General features: G+C 37.0%; 1 protein-coding gene across 2 annotated transcripts in view; it reads right to left on the bottom strand.

Moving 5' to 3' along the window:
• The window catches only part of LOC5568339, a 51,123-nt gene that overhangs the window by 11,707 nt on the left and 22,685 nt on the right, over positions 1 to 16,731 (bottom strand). Inside the window, exons 1-2 of one of the 2 annotated variants that reach the window (XM_021855044.1) lie at positions 1,611 to 1,786; positions 1,060 to 1,448 (exon numbers count right to left, since the gene is read on the bottom strand). In XM_021855044.1, the coding sequence (XP_021710736.1) occupies positions 1,060 to 1,448; positions 1,611 to 1,623 (402 nt within the window). In that variant the 5' untranslated portion in view covers positions 1,624 to 1,786. Of the gene's footprint in view, positions 1 to 1,059; positions 1,449 to 1,610; positions 1,787 to 16,731 lie in introns of those variants that run through there. The other variant, XM_021855042.1, reaches the window with a different exon arrangement.

Genomic DNA, 16,731 nt, shown 5'->3' with positions numbered 1-16,731 from the left:
AAGAAGGGAGCCATCAGTGTAACATACTATATGGTTTGTATGTAATACTTCTTTCCAAATAGCCAGATGTCCACTCTTCCCGTGAAGAGAATTGTGTGGTAAATGTCCTATAAGGAAAGTGACAAGCAATTGTGAGATCACTTGGAGAAAGAACAATTTTGTCCCAATTCACCAAAAGTGGAAACAACAAAGCGTGTGTTGATCTACGATTCACCGGATTTTTCTCCAGTAGATCAAGTATCTATAAACGGTAAGAGCAAGAAAATGCTTCTTGCTTAAGATGTGTGTATAGCGGCGCAACGTCAAAAATAGCCTCAAGCGCTGCCGTGGGATTTGTAGAAAAGACATTACCTGATCAATCAGTGTCAAAAGACGTAAAGGTCGAATTCCATCGCGGTTTCGTCTTTCCGTGAAGAGAACAATAGACGTTTTATTCGAGTTAACCGAAAAGCCATATTTTGCGACACCAACTCTCTGCTCAACTTGAGTAGAGTCCTGAAGAACACTTTGCATTAGGTCGTATAGGGTACTTCCCAGACAACCAAAATGTACGTATAACGAAATCACCTGGAGGCTTTGTATGTGCAAAATTTCACTTATAAGATGTCGTGAAAAGGCCTTCTACGTACAAAAGTGGAGGCGATATGCGTGCATTTATTATGTGATGAATAATAACATACATTGCGAGTGTATACATAGAAGGAGGCGATGACCAGATCATGTTGCAAGAATGACGGACAACAACACTACAACGATGGTGTCTACGAAATATATTTAAAGCCTTGAAAGTGAAGACATATTGAAGACATGTGTTAATTTTGAGAACTTTAAGAGTGTTTCGTAGACATTGTCGGCACATTTTTGAGACTGTTAAAAAGGTTCAAAAATATTCAGCCGATAAAGAACATTTTTTGGCCTAGGGCTATGAGGCAAAGTCTTACTTAAAATGTTTGCGTTCTAATCAAAGTCTACCATCTATGCACATTCTAACCTCTTCTCCCCAGTGAGTCTACATATTTTGTGGTCGAGCCCCCAAAAACATACCAAATTTGTACTTACCACTATATGTAGCTCAGTTACTTGCTGATCATCTTCCGTCGCCATGGGCAGATTCTCAATCACAGACTTCTTCATGTAATCCTGCAGGTGCTTGAATGTACGTGGTCCCAAATACTCGCCCTTCAAACGGGCATGTAATCGCACAAACTGAGGATAGTTGAACTCACTGACGTTGCCCCAGGTCTCCCGAATGGTTTGTCGGGCCTCGAAATTTTTCGCCGACGAACAGACCACGATAAGCAAGAAAACTTTTTCATCTTCACTTCCATCACCACTCCGTTCCTCCGTGGAGCAAATGTTCAACGGATCGATTATGGTAGTATTCTCCGCCGGTAGCACATAGTTGATCGTTAATCTCGATGTGTTCACACTCCAACCCGCGATTGTTCCTGAAATAGGAACGATAAGACTTTAGAAATAATAATCGCTTCTCTACGATTTATTATTATCGATAATGATAAATGTTAAGATTTTTAAGAAACAGAAAAACACTCCCGGTACTTATCCACGATTGGATGCAAAAATCAGTTGGACCAAAAATGTGAACATACGAAAGGCAACCATCCAAATTCGATCGTTGCCCGACTCGCACTAAATTAGCACACCAATCAAATCTACCCCTCGAGTCAGGATCTTGGATCGACGATCAGTTCCAACACAGTGGAGAAAGAATACAAATGGTGCAATGGAATTTTTTTGTCTCTCGATGCGATCTTCTACATCCAATCGATAGGGTGGATGGAAACAATCAGCGCATCGCCGTGACTTGGTTGGTGGGAGGGAACCATCACAACTCAATTGAACTGGCGGCCGACATTGATGCGCCAACAAGCATCATCTTTGTCGCCGTTATTATATATTATCTTGCAGATATGGCGCAGCTGCAGTGCTGCAGCTTTATGCGCTATCCAATCAAAATGTTATATATAGAAGAGAGATAGAAATGACCTACACGTTTTTCGAATTGAAAACAGAACAATCATTAGCCTATTATTCAGTCGTTCCAGAAAAAAAAGCCGGGAAGGTATATGTTAGAATGTTGTGGTATTTTGTAGATTTGACATTTTTAATAAGTTTGAGCCCTAAATCTTCAACTTGACATTGACATCTAAGTCTTGTCAGACCGAAGTGTTTTCCTTCACAAGCAACGCGAATATATCTATTTATTTATTTGACGTCAAGCAATTGTAGACCATTCTAAATAACATTGTGTACTTAATATCTATGTGTTTATGTATTATAATTTTTGTTCAGTATATTCGATTCATAAAACATTCCTTACATCTGATCATATTATTCGATACGCGATGCGAAAGAGGGGACCTTCAGAGGATGAATACGTGGCGAAAAGACGTATGGTTGCTAAGGGAAAAGTGACCTACGCGGCCGTCCTCCAGAGCGGAAAAGCTGGCACGAGCCAAGTTCCACAATCAAGAAGACATGGCAACGGTGGAGAGGCCAAAACCAAGCCTAAGGCCAAGAAAAAAAAAGCCACGGGGTAGGAACCAGGCAGTGCACCCATAGGAACCACGGGCCCAAGGCAACAGCAACCCGTGAATACGAATCGAAAAAAAGAAAGAAAAGAGAAAATCGAAAACGGAGCCCAAGGAGAATGTTAAGGCGACACGGGAGACTGTGTTATTTTCCCTATATTTTGTCTCACTCTAACAATTATCATCAAAACTTTGTGGAAGCAAATCTCGAGTTTTATTGAACCGATGATGCTGAAAATGTATTACATATATAGAATCATAGTGATATATTTTTCGCATCGATATATGGAGTGGTGCATGGGATTTGCTTCTTCAAATGGATAGGGTGATTATGATGACGTCCCGTGCGGCCTTAAACCGAAAACAGCGAAACGTAGGAATTCAGGCGAGGCCCTCGTCATCAAAACGGAGGAAGCGAAATACGCCGAGGTTCTGAAGGCGATGCGATGCCATTTGGGCGCAGATTTGCGGAGAATAAAGCGGACTAGGATTGGTGAAATGATCCTAGCCTTGAAGAAGGACGCTAAGCAAAAGGGTGCAGTCTATAATCAACTGGCACAAGAAATACTTGGCGACGAGGTTGATGTAAGATCCCTGACTGCAGAAGCGACTCTCCAGGGTAAAAATCTGGATTAGGACACCGATGCAGCGGAATTCACGGCTGTCCTCAAAGAGCAGTGTGACATCGACGTAGCCAGTAAGGACAACCACCTTAGAAAGGGCCCGCAGGGCACCCATGTGGCGGCGATCAGGCTGGTTGCAGATTGCCGGCTGAGCATACAACAGCCTCCTGAAGTTTGTTGCAAGTGTTTCGGGAAGGGCCATAAGTCGTGGAATTGCAATCAGGTATCAGAAAGAAGTAAGATGTGTAGAATATGCGGCACCGAAGGCCATAGGGCAAGCGATCGTAAGCTATGTGCCTAATATGTGTCGACAGAGCAGACAACAGGCGGACCAGCACAAGCGGCACAAGCAGCCAAAACGTGTTACTTAGTTAGTTAAATTAGTTAAATTTAAGGTGAAGATGAATCCAAGCCAAACCTCAAATTTTCAAGAGCGCAAATCTGGAGAACCAAACATCTGTTTAAGCTGAAAACTTAATCGAATAGTCACTAGCTGATGGTGATCGATTAAGTTTTCTGCTCAAACGGATGTTCGGTTCTCCAGATTTATGCTCTTGAAAATTTGAAGTTTGACGCCTAAAGAGTGGTAATGGCTAAGACCTAAGGGCGATGACATACAGCAGGAGTAGAGAAGGGATAAAAGGAGAGAAGAGAAAAGAGTCAAAGCTCTCTCAATGCAAACTATATGGAAAACGCGCTTACCTGGTATACTGAAGGCGAAGCAAAGAGGTTCAAAGAGATCTGTGGAAATCATTTGCTGCTTCGACGCGCAAGAACGCTAGTGAACGCTAGAGAAATATGATATGACTGCGCTCGTTTTTGGCGTAAATGGAGCACGGATTAGAACGTTTGCTAGTAAATTAAATCCACAAATAGGGAATTTTATAATTAAATGAATTAAGTTTTGTAACTTATCATAATTACAACTGATTTATTGATAAACTGTTAGCGTGATAAATCAAAATCCGGACAGGACCAATATCCGGACACTCTGGTGAAATTCGATCATTTCAATGTTAAATATCCTTCCTAGTGTGAGAATATTATTCCTACTATTAATGTTAACTATGTCAACAATAGTTAACATGAATTGTAACATGAATTGACATCAAGTTAGCCTTGTAAAACATTATTAAAGACAAAAACAAAATTTGGTTCCGCTAGGACGCGTTTGCTTTCAAAATTAACGATAACCAAAGAAATTCTACTCAATGCGCCATCGCGTTTCGGCGATTCATCACGCGTTTGTTACGTGCTTATCATATGTGATTCATGTTCTGTAGTGATTTGTTTGTATTTTGTTCTCGGTAAAGTCAATAGTTTCGAAGAAATTAATGAAATGCATGTAATTCTGTGCCAGAAGAAGACTGTCCGGATACTTATATGTGTGGTTTCGAATCCTGACACAGTGTGTTAGCATACAATTTTTCAAAGTTCAAAAAGAAATACAACATCATAATTGTTCGAAAACCTGGAAAACTCATTGAATGTTGAACCGTTGGGATTTTAAATAGTATTAAATGAAAATGTTTGTAAATTATGTGTAATTATTGGGGGGAACGATGCACGTATCACAAGTATCTTTTGAAGACTGCAAAACCTACGTTTTATGATGTTTCTGTATAATCCAACAGAGGAACAACATTATTTTTACAAATCCATGAATCTTTGTATCGTGATATCAAGGTATGTTTAATGGTTTTTATTTTTTTTTAAAGAACAACTGCGATTTTTTGAATGTCCGGAATTTGATGCACCGATGTCCGGATTTTGATTCATGTGTCCGGATTTATGGACACGACATGATGTAGAATTAACTCAATTTTCATTAAATTCATTGTAAATTTGGTGAAAATTATCAAGTTCTAACCTAAAAGCTATCATCTCAAAATAATACATAATAAAATAACGATTAACCAATCGTATGCAAGCATTTGAATATGTGTATCATCTTAGGTGTCCGGGTTTTGATGCATCACAGTAATCAGTATTTTTGTTTTCTATATTATTCTATTGCTTTCTCCAGTTGATAACTACTTCGAAACATCTTTTATCATTAAATGTGGTGGAAGAATCATTACTTGATATTGTTGGCGAAAATGAAAAACTGATTTTGATCGAAATGGCATTTGAATATAAACAAGAACAGGGGTGAATAATATTTTGCTTGTTCAGCACTAATCTCTCTTTTAAATATCTAGATTTTTCAACAATTTTATTACAATCATGAATAATTATAATTCGTCAATCATCTATTCCTTATTTCTATTTGTCTTGTTTCCTGTATACATTTTCCTCATAAATCGAGATAAAAAGATGTCGAAGAATATGATCAGTTGATCATGTAAGCTCAGGCTTTGATTTAAAATTTCATCAGTTTGAACATTCACTCTTGTGTAATTTTCAGAGTACTCTTGGCTTTATGTGACTCCATTTTGCTGATTTGAAGAGCAGATTGTTCGCTGTAAGATGATTTGACAGCAAATAAACAGAAATACAGAATGATAATACTGACATCTAAATTTGAAAAAAAAAAATATTCAGATGGACTTTCCATCTAAAATTGAAATTCAAGGTAAAAGCAATATTCTCCGTCCCAACCTCACCTCCCAAATAATCTATCCAGCCCAATGTGAAACAAAACAACGCCATCATGGGTTCCGGGCAATTCGATCGGATAAGTAACTGTTTGTAAAACGCCTCAAAGCATTTGTCAGGAAAATATGCTAATTGAAAACATTTGTTAAAAATATCAACTAAGAATGATAAGCTACTTTCGGGAATTTTCTTGATGAGGATGTAAAAAATTCCATCATCGCCAGGAGCTTTCATCTTTTTGAATTTTTAAATAATAGTACTCATTTCTTCCAAATCAGTATCCCAGGAATTTTCGAAAACGTTCTCTTGATTGAGAATATTTTCGAAGTCTATTTTGAAGAACTTGATTTTCTATTGGACTAGTAAGTCCTTAATTAAAATTGTGCGCGCTTTCAAACTGCATAGCAAGTTTTTGAGTTTTTTCGCAATTAGTTAGTAGTAATTTGTTTTCTTCTTCCAATGCCGGTATTGGCTTCTGAGGTTTTTTTTTTCAAAATTTTAGATAATTTCCAAAAGAGCCAAGGTACAATTGAGAAATTTTATTTTCAAAAGTTTTTGTTTCTTAATTGAGAAAAACGTTTCTTGATTTCTTCCTGCAAATCCGGCCATATAATTTTCATAGCAGTATCGCGAGTGCGTTGAAATTGCCTTCTCCTCACGTTTTTTTAAGACGGTTTATCATCATAGTCTATAATCACGTATTCAAATTTTACTTCACATTTCGGAACTGCAATGCTCCTGGCTTCAACAATGGAATTCGTTAAAGTTTCAAGAGCATTGTTTATATCAAGTTTTGTTCGAAAGAAATGTAAACAGATTAGAGTCAATTTATGTTCCATATATATACCAGTCGGCTTGATAGCTATCATCATTATACACAACCATTACCATATATGTTTTGATTTATTTTTGTTCTCTTGAATTAATTAATTTAACTTTTTAGTAGTTGTTTTGATAATATGTGATAGTGATTCATATTTAAAAACTATGTCACGAAAATCTATTCATTGGTTATTTAATTAATGTAGTCAATCGTGTATTCAATCAGATTAACAACAACTTATTTATTCTGTTATATTTTTTCCAATTTTTATGTTGTACCATGCCCACACAGTTACGGATCACCCACAGTGACGGATCACTTTGGCGTTCAACATAGGATAACTCGTTCAAAACATAAACGTTGACGTAAAACATATTTTCCCCATGTTATACTATTTGTCTTCTACCATTTGTAATGTTAAGCACAACATTTAACCGCTAAATAACGGTGTATTTGACAAATGTTTAGTTGGTACCACACAGCTAGCATTATATGGTCGTTTTCCGTAAGAAGTGCCGTCAGCATTCATAAGCTTCCACAGGTGGTAAAATTCAAATGTTATAGCATAAAACATGCTCGTTCGCTTCGATTTATTATGAATTCATCTTTGTAAAACATTTTTCTTGATTGTTGATTCTAAATACCGAATATTAGCACTTCTAATTAGTGATCCATAATATGGACCAGGAAATGATTGTTTACCACGGTTATGGATCACTTCCAAAGAATGTAGATTTCTGCCATTTTAAGCATTGGATTCAACATTTTCAGACAATAGCACTAAGGATAAAACTAATAAAACATCAAGGTTTGTCAATTTCGTTTTTAGCAGACAAAAATGGGTGGAAAACTTGGTATGGAGCGAAAACAGTTCATGTCTCAGTTACTACAATGCTGTATCACAAAAAAGGGCATTTTACCGTTGTTTCCAGCACTAATACTGCTATTTTTTTGCAGTAATATGTGACACATTGTTAACTTTCGTCAAATCAAGCAAAACAGATGCAATGAGTTGAAAATCTCTTGATTTTGCGCACTGATCCGTAATGTGTCACAATTTGATCCATAATATGAAAATTGATCCATAATATGGTTTTCAGAAACCGATACAATTTTTAATTTTTATGCAATCCTATGTAAATATTACATTCAAAACAGTTTACTATATGAAGATCCAATTTGAAACGATTCAATTCGTGCTTTAAATTACGTTTACTATGTAGTTTTATTGAATTTTATAGGTTGGACTCCACACTATTTGATCCATAACTGTGGGGTCATGGTATATACTCTGAATGATAGCCTATGATTGCTATTTCTGCTTGTTTCATCCAAGTTGTATCGGCCCTACATTGTAATTTCTAGCGGACTTGAGTGCGGATGATGACGAAAAATAAACATGCTTAGTGATTTAAATGGTTTTCTTCGCACGCCATCGAGAAGCAGTCTTCCTGCTTGATGAGAAATGATTTTAACAAACTTGCTACATTCTACAGAGTCGCCTTTACAGGCCTCTGTTGATGCGAATGGGACATGGGAAAGGAGAAGAAAACGAATAAAGCAGCCGTGCGCACTCTCTCTGGTCGCAGGCAGCATGCTGTTGCCGAAGCACAAAATCAATGAAAACACGGAGCGCATTGAAACTCTTTCGAAACCTCTCCCAGTATGCCATGCCATTTTTACCTCTTCTCTTCTCTTTTCGCCAACACTTCACTTCACTTCTCTTCTCTTTCGGTATGCCATCGGCCTAAGGTGTTGGCCCGAGTTGCTGCGATCGATAATCGATGTACTCTTCCCGCATCATCCCACAAGCCCCTGGCCTTTAGCGCCGTATGCGGCAGACGAAGGAGAAGAAGTGACGAGGATGACGAACGAAGAGCTGGCAGAAGTCGTGAAATCATTAGCGTCAATCAATGCATAGGGCATCCGATAGTATCCTACATGTCGCCTTGAAAGCGCCAGTAAATGCGGATCCGAACATGTTCAGAACTACGATGCAACGCTGCATAGATCAAGGAATCTTCCCGAATGTATGGAAGCGACAGAAATTGGTGCTACTACCAAAGGCAGGGAAACCACCAGGTGCCTCGTCGGCGTATACTGCCCATACTCGCATAACAGTCCCATTTGAATTTTTATCACTTTTGAGTTAGCTTCATGAATAGCCTTCATTTATAGTGTAGTTTTCAAAATCTTTCTCAAAATTGTATATTTCTATGGACAAAGTTCGAAAAAAATACCAATTCATGTGTGTCCCACATTGAAAGTACTCGCATAACAGTCCCATCAGTTGAATTCGACGAAATTGAAGCAAACTCATTACTATTATGATTTATTTAATTTTCTACAATGGTATTCAATTCGTAAAAAGAAGAAATCGTACTGTAAATTGTACGATTTTCATAATTTTTATTTGAGAAAAACTTGATATTTTACATGAAAGTTTTCCCAGAATGCCTTCTGTAGCGAATTGTTTTAGAACCTTATGAAGCCTTCTTAGAATATTGAATATAATCGCTTCCCTGAACCAATGCTTACGTTGTTCTACTATTGTCCTTCAGATTAATCTTCGGTAGTCTCATCTTCCATTGATAGAGGGAAAGTGAAGGCTTTTTGGGCCAGCGCAGATCTGCACACATCGCCAGTGATATCATTGACAAGGTTTTCATGGTAAAACTGAGTGTTTGCGCCATGCAATTTCGAGAAATTAGAATGTTTTAGTAGTTATGCTGCAGGTGGTTGCATTGAACTTTTAATTTTGGCAGGTGCAACAGTCAAATCTTAGCCAAGAAATTGTACATCTCTATCACTGTCATCACTATTTTTTTTTTGAGCATTGAGGGACATTACTACACTTTAAATATGCGAATACTAACAACTGCAAAAGTAATTGGGTTCGGAATCCATCGTAAACATGAAAATAAATGTGTCAAGGAGCACGATAACAAAGTAAGCGAGTTTTAAGTAATGGGGCTGATATGCGGGTATCACAAATATATTAGACGAGCGAAATACTTGGATATCGAGTCCCATTTGCTAGTATTTCCGCTATCCAGTCGGTCGCTCAGACTGCTGAGGTGGCAATCGAGCATAAAAGGAGCGGCATCCGTTACTGCGCGGTTGTCACTCTAGATGTGAAGAATGCGTTCAACAACGTAAGCTGGGAAGCGATAGCTCACGCACTCCACTGCCTCAATAGATTTGGGCACTCAGAACCTCCTGCGTGCCCTAATTGTGTGCGGGTGTGGAGAAAACAGCGGAGCATGTCGTGTTCGATTTCCCTCGTTTTATTGTTGTGAGAAATCGCATGCTCGCTACATGTGGAGGGGCTGGTCGAGGCTGGCCCCCTATCATATTGTTTAAGTCGTCTAGGAGAAGCAGGTTGCCTAGGCTACTTCTGCTACATGTATTAACTGCCATATGCACTAGCCCCTCCCCGAAGAAATACCGTAAGGTGGTTCCGGAGAGATGAGTGTCTGAGGCCAAGGGTAATGTCAGTGCACTCTGTACACCACTTGAGCAATTCAGCGATAATTGCTCATGTACAGTGGGTCGTCGTTGGTGCGGCATCCCCATCCTTCTCGTAAAAAAAAACATAATTATGTTATATGTTGTTTAGTCAAGCAAAACGAATGCAAAAATAATGAATATTTGTATGACACTTCATGTCAAAGTTGCTATCCTTGATGTTGAGAAAATTTGAGTCGATTTTTGAAAATGTATGGAACCATTCCTTTTTTTAAGGGGTAAACACTATCTGTTCCATCATTAACTGCTGTGATAAGTAGATTAAAGTATTTAGAACTTTTAGTGATAAGCTATTTTGTGCAAACATGTCAAAACAATGTTTAGAAATTGCTGGGGAAAAATCTACAGGTAGAATAATACCAACATTTTTTTTACAGATTTTTCCATTAAGAAAAGTCTTTGACAGGAGAGATTAGAACCCTAAACTCTCACCTTGGTCTTGCTGAATAGCTGCGTGTTTATCTCTACACCTATTTGAACCCCGTAATTATTAAACAATTTTTGAAATTGTTGCTTGAACTATGGCAATTCGGCTATATTGAACCTGTTTGTCCTACCCACGGAAGTGAACGTGGACGTACTTCTGTTCAATACATTGTATTATGTGTGCTCTAACGACGCGGATGGTTTTCATTTGCATTCTGACAATCATCTTCCTCAGAAATGCTTACATTGCACATACAATTTAAACCAGCCGGCGCTGACGGCGACTGCATCGATATGAAACTGCCAACGTGGGCCTGTCTATGACAACAATGTCCACAGCCGGTCAATAGATAGATACAGCGTGGCAACCTTAACTAACATATCTTGCACCACCGACCTAACGTGATGATAGCCGCCAAGTGATCCCCATCGGCATCTACCAGTAAGGAAAGGTGTCAAATGGCAAAAATCTGAGTATGCGAATATGATCAATAAAATTAAAGGAAAGTTCGCTTAAATTGATGCCAATCAGCGGTATAACCTTTAGCACACATAACCGCCCGTGCACGACTTGTGAACATCTTGTACATATAACTTCCAAGTGCTGAAGTTACGATGGCGACAAAATGATCAAAAGCTGGAACCTTGCGCGTGGGGAAATTGAATTGCGTTCAAATGTTAGCTATTAATATATGAAACTTAATGATGATTTATTTTTGTCGTTCTTTCAATGAATTATTGTGGTGGAGGCATTCGCATAGATTCTCTCTAGATATTGAAAGTATGCGTCACTCATAAGGCATATACAGTGCTGGACAACATATTTGCAACTTTTTCGATTTTCCATACAAAACTATCAACTTTGGTAGGCTAGATCTCAATTGATTATAGACCGATTTGAATGAAATTTTCACAGCCATCATACGTAATTTGAATTTTAACATACAGTCAGTGACATAAGTTAGTAACCAAATCTCGAAAACTTGTTCAAATAGTCTCAAGTCAAAAAAGTGAATGAACTTACTTTATTGATCCTACGTGTTTCGCAGGCAAAATTCCACATGTTCCGCTCCTACCCGACTAGATTTTTCACTTTTAAAACGTTTAATTTCCGGATTTACAAAACGACGAAAGTAAGATTTTCAACTTTCACAACCTAACCACTACTTTCGCCGCCCCGCTGTATAGAGAGACAAAGTGACTTAACCACGAATCAAATCAAAACACTACTTGAGCCGATTTTACACTGGTAGAAAAACGTCGAAAGTAACTGTATGAAACGGCTTATCATTTTGTTATAATTATTTTTGTTGAAAATAATAGAAACTACCTAGTTTTTGAACGCGATCTGATTGTATGCAATATTTGAGCGATGTACACGGCGAAAAAATGTTAAAAAGTTGATTCATTTTAAAACAGTTTTAGAAGACAGGTTGTGATTCTTCTCAATTAGTTTTCTCAAAACCGTTTGAAAGTTACTTACGTCGATTTGAAAAAGTAATCGAGAAATGTTGTTTTCTCATACAAAATGCCCAAGTTTGGGGTGCTGTATGTCAGCTTCTGGTAGTCCTAATTGGCTGAAATTTGAATGACGAACTACAAATAACTTGAAATGTTGCCTGTAAGGGAATTATTACATTGCAGTCATTTTACATAGTGTTTCAGAGGGTTGTTCAAAGACAAAAGTAAGTGACCGAGAGACTTTTTAATTTAATTCGAAAACGATTAGTCGTGGAAAGCTGGTGTGTTCTGCAAACTTGTGTGACTTCTGAAATTGAACAACTTTGTGGAACACACCAAACACCCACAACTTACCGTTTTGGAATTAAATCAAAAAGTCTCTCAGTTACTTACTTTCGTCTTTGAACAACCCTTTGAAACTCTATGTAAAATGACTGCATTGTAATAATTCCCTTACAGGCAAAATTTCAAGTTATTTGTAGTTCGTCATCCAAATTTCAGCCAATTCGAACTACCAGAAGCTGAGATACAGCATCCCAAACTTGGGCATTTTGTATGGGAAAACAACATTTGGTTACTAACTTATGTCACTGACTGTATATTTTTGAATGTTTTTTTACAATCACGAGTTCAAAAGTGATAATGGTTTGACTGAAATGAATTTTTTGACTAAAATTTATAAACGTTTTATCTGAAAATAGGAATGCTTTACACAAAAACTAATTTTAGCAAACTACTATGAAAATGTTTGAATCTACAACTTTGCTAAGGCTCGTGTTCCAACTTTTTGAGTTACGTAAATTATTAGAATGAATCAACGAAATCATTTTAGTGAAACATTCATTGCTTTTGAACTCGTAATTGGAAAAATCGCTCAAAAATATATGTTGAAATTAAAGTTATGTCTGACGTGCTGTGAAAATTTCATTCAAATCGGTCTACAAATAACTGAGATCTACAAATAAAGTTGCAAGTATTTTGTCCAATACTGTACATTGACAGAGACATTTACGCTTCGTTTCCTAGAATGTGCGTTAAACGTTATTGAGTGCGTAGAGAAATTTAATAACCCTAACCTTCCCTCAATAGACACTCTGGTGACATAATTTCATTCACAAAAAGAGCGAACCATTCGGTTTCGGCCAGTTGGGAAAATAGCTCAGGCCTCCCAACTCACCTCAATGAAAACGTGTATATAGCATGTGACTAGAATGTTGCTTCTGGTATAGAGCGTATGTATACAAGCAGTGTTCCTATTTGTAGAAAGTTCAATTGATTTGCTATTCCGGCTAGAGTCATCATACGGACATTGTTGTCCAATGGAAGGTGTCAGCATGTGTCTCGTCTGTTGCGGCGTTCAGAACTCCGTTTACACCAATTATCAGGGCAATCCACGATAATTGGAGCACTAGCCGTCATGGAATTAAGATCTAACAAGCATAATGGTTCTGGATATTCATTTAAGTTATCTCTGGCTGAATAATGCTTTGATTTGATGTGTTTGTATGTACATATATCAAAGAACTACTTGGGGATTTGGGTTACAAATGAAGGACTAATATACTTCAAATCCTAATTTGTTGTGAGCTAAGACACATCACAAGTATCAACGCTCTTATAATTTTGTCATGATTTTCTTCAGAAATTCCATCAGAGACTTATTCAGGTAGTTTTATTATGTATTACTTTATCACTGAAGATTTCTTCATAAGGTCATTTACGGATCTCCATCAAGAATTTCATTAGAATACCGTTAAGGAAAACTGCAGAAAATACTTAAGAACTCATCCAAAGATTTCTTCAGAAATCTCTTTTAAAAGTCTTACATTAATTCATCTAGAGATTATTTTATCGATTTCTCTGCGATTTAATTCGAGATTTTCGTTTAGGATTTCTTCAAAAAATTCAAGCAGTATTTTTTTTTCGGAAAAAACTTTAGAGATGTCTATAAGAATTTCAGAATCTTCTCCAAAATTTTTGTTCAAAAAAATTGTTTTTCCCAGATTGCAACTAGGAATTTCTCTAAGGATTTTCAGGCAATAACATATGGGACTGTTATACGTTTACCGGTAGCACAGTACCGAAAAACCGGGTGAAAATTAATCACTATTAATCACTTTTTGTTATGATATCCTCCAAAATTCAAAAATTGTCAAATTGATTTCGACCAAATCAATACTTCATTGATATCTGTCAGTTTGTGTTAGAACTACTTGGGGATTTGGAAAACAAATGAAGAACCAATATACTTCAGAATTCTAATGGGTTGCGAGTAAAGACACATCACGACAAGTACCTATTCAGCCATTCCATGAAAAACCGATCTAGTGGGTCTCCGAATTCCGTGCAAATTTGCTATTTTGTTCTTTATCCGAAATAAGGATACACGTATTTTTGGATTTTATGATTAGGGTGACCATTTCCGAAATAGGGTGACCAGAAAAATCGCGATTTTGCAATATATTTATTTTTAAAAAATTATAACTTTTGAACCGTTTGACCGATTTTCAATCTTTTTGGACGAAATGAAGGCTTAAGATTTTGACTTTTCGGGAAAAATATAAAATTTCACAAAAAAATTTTACATGAAAAAACTCAATAGTTTCTGTTTTTCGTGTTTTGAAGGCCTCGGGACCAAAGGGGCTATCGCTGTTCTCATTTTTTCTTGAAAGTTCAGAAAATTTTACGTATACTGTCAAATTTTCAGCGATGTATGTTTTTTAGTTTTTGAGATATTTTTTTTGAAAATAAAAAATCAGTCATTTTTCATCGGCACACACTGTAGATCTCAGCGCATTAGATTTGTAATGTTTAAAAAAATCATAACTTTTGAACAGCTCAACCGATTTACAATCTTTTTTTTATGGAATGAAAGCTTAAGGTCTCAACTTTTCAGAAAAAATAGAAAAAAATAGAAAACTTTGAAAAAAAAATTCACATTAAAATATACGAAAATTTCAAAAAAAATTTTTTATATTTTTCACGTTAAAACATATTTTTATCAGATTTTTCAATTTTGTCTGAATAGTTGAAATTTTAAGCTTTCATTCCATACAAAAAGATTGGAAATCGGATAAGCTGTTTAAAAGTTATTATTTTTTTAATCATTACAAATCTAATGCGCTGAGACCTACAGTGTGTGCCGATAAAAAATGACTGATTTTTTATTTTCAAAGAAACATATCTCAAAAACTAAAAAACATACTTCGCTGAAAATTTGACAGTATACGTAAAATTTTCTCAACTTTCAAGAAAAAATGAGAACAGCGATAGCCTCTTTGGTTCCGAGGCCTTCAAAACACGAAAAACAGAAACTATTGAGTTTTTTCATGTAAAAAACACAATTTTTGTGAAATTTTATATTTTTCCTGAAAAGTCAAAATCTTTAGCCTTTATTTCGTCCAAAAAGATTGAAAATCGGTCGAACGGTTCAAAAGTCATAATTTTTTTAGAAATAAAAATTTTGCGAAATCGCGATTTTTCTGGTCACCCTAATCAAAAAATCCAAAAATACGTGTATCCCTATTTCGGATAAGGAACAAAATAGCAAATTTGCACGGAATTCGGAGACCCACTAGATCGGTTTTTCATGGAATGGCTGTATTAATGTTTGTATAATTTTGTCATGATTCTCTCTTCAGAAATTCGATTACAGGTAGTTTATTTAGGTATTACACAGAAGATTTCTTCAAAAGGTTGTTTAGTGATTCTTTTACGGATCTCCAGCAAGAATTTCATTAAAATACCATCAAGGAAAACTGCAGAAAATACTTAATAAATTCTAACGGTAATTTTTTGGGAACTCATCCAAAGAGTCCTTCAGGAATGTTTCAAGAAAGTTTTTTTTTATTAATTCTTCCAGAGATTATTTTATCGATTTCTCTGGGATTTCATCCAAGATTTTCGTGTAGGATTTCTTCAAAAGTTCAAGCAGTATTTTTCTCAGAAATAACTTTAGAGATGTCTGTAAGAATTTTAGGATCTCCTCAAAAATGTTTGTTCAAAATTTATTTTCTCATGATTTCAACTAGGTGTTCAACATAAGGTGTTACGCGTGTAATGAACTTTATACTAAATGGGCTGAACCCAGTGAACAGTAGAACACTTTACATATTTACACAACTACACTAATTTGATACGCTTTGAACTTTATAATTTACAATATACAACCAGTCTATTCCAAGCCACCGGAGTAATCACTTCGAGTCCGAAACGCTCTAATACCACCACCCCCCCCCCCCCCCCCCCCCTCCACACGAGTCCCTGTCCGCCGTTGACCCCCCTATAGTTTCTGCTCTACATTCTGTAGACAGGATTGGGCCTTGAGTCGCGTGCCGGTTGAAAATCACGAAGAGTTGTGCAGATTTCAACGGTAGTGAGCCACAGTGAGTGTGGAGGGTAGTTTTCAGCGTGACGGGCAAGTAACGTGGTTGAGAAAGCGGTGCGTCTGGGACAGAAAACGTGCGAAGTTTCTGAAAAGCGTAGGTAGAGGTTGCTTGAGCAAGCGTGAATTCAGTACTGTAGACTACCAGGACCATGTGGTGAGCACATGGTTGAGGATTTGTAAGGCTATCTGAGGCCAAAACTTGGACAATAGCCAGTAAATGGACGTATTGTTCTCTGTGAAGAGTGTGTAAGTTTCATCCTCGGGGAACAATTCGGATATCGTCGGGTTGAGAGTAGTCTCGCCGTTGGGATATCAACCAGTCGTCCACTCAGC

The sequence above is a fragment of the Aedes aegypti genome, chromosome 1, assembly GCF_002204515.2.
Source record: "Aedes aegypti strain LVP_AGWG chromosome 1, AaegL5.0 Primary Assembly, whole genome shotgun sequence".
Lineage (NCBI taxonomy): Eukaryota > Metazoa > Arthropoda > Insecta > Diptera > Culicidae > Aedes > Aedes aegypti.
Note: the sequence above shows the minus strand (reverse complement) of the source record. Positions and strands in the feature narration are given on the sequence as shown.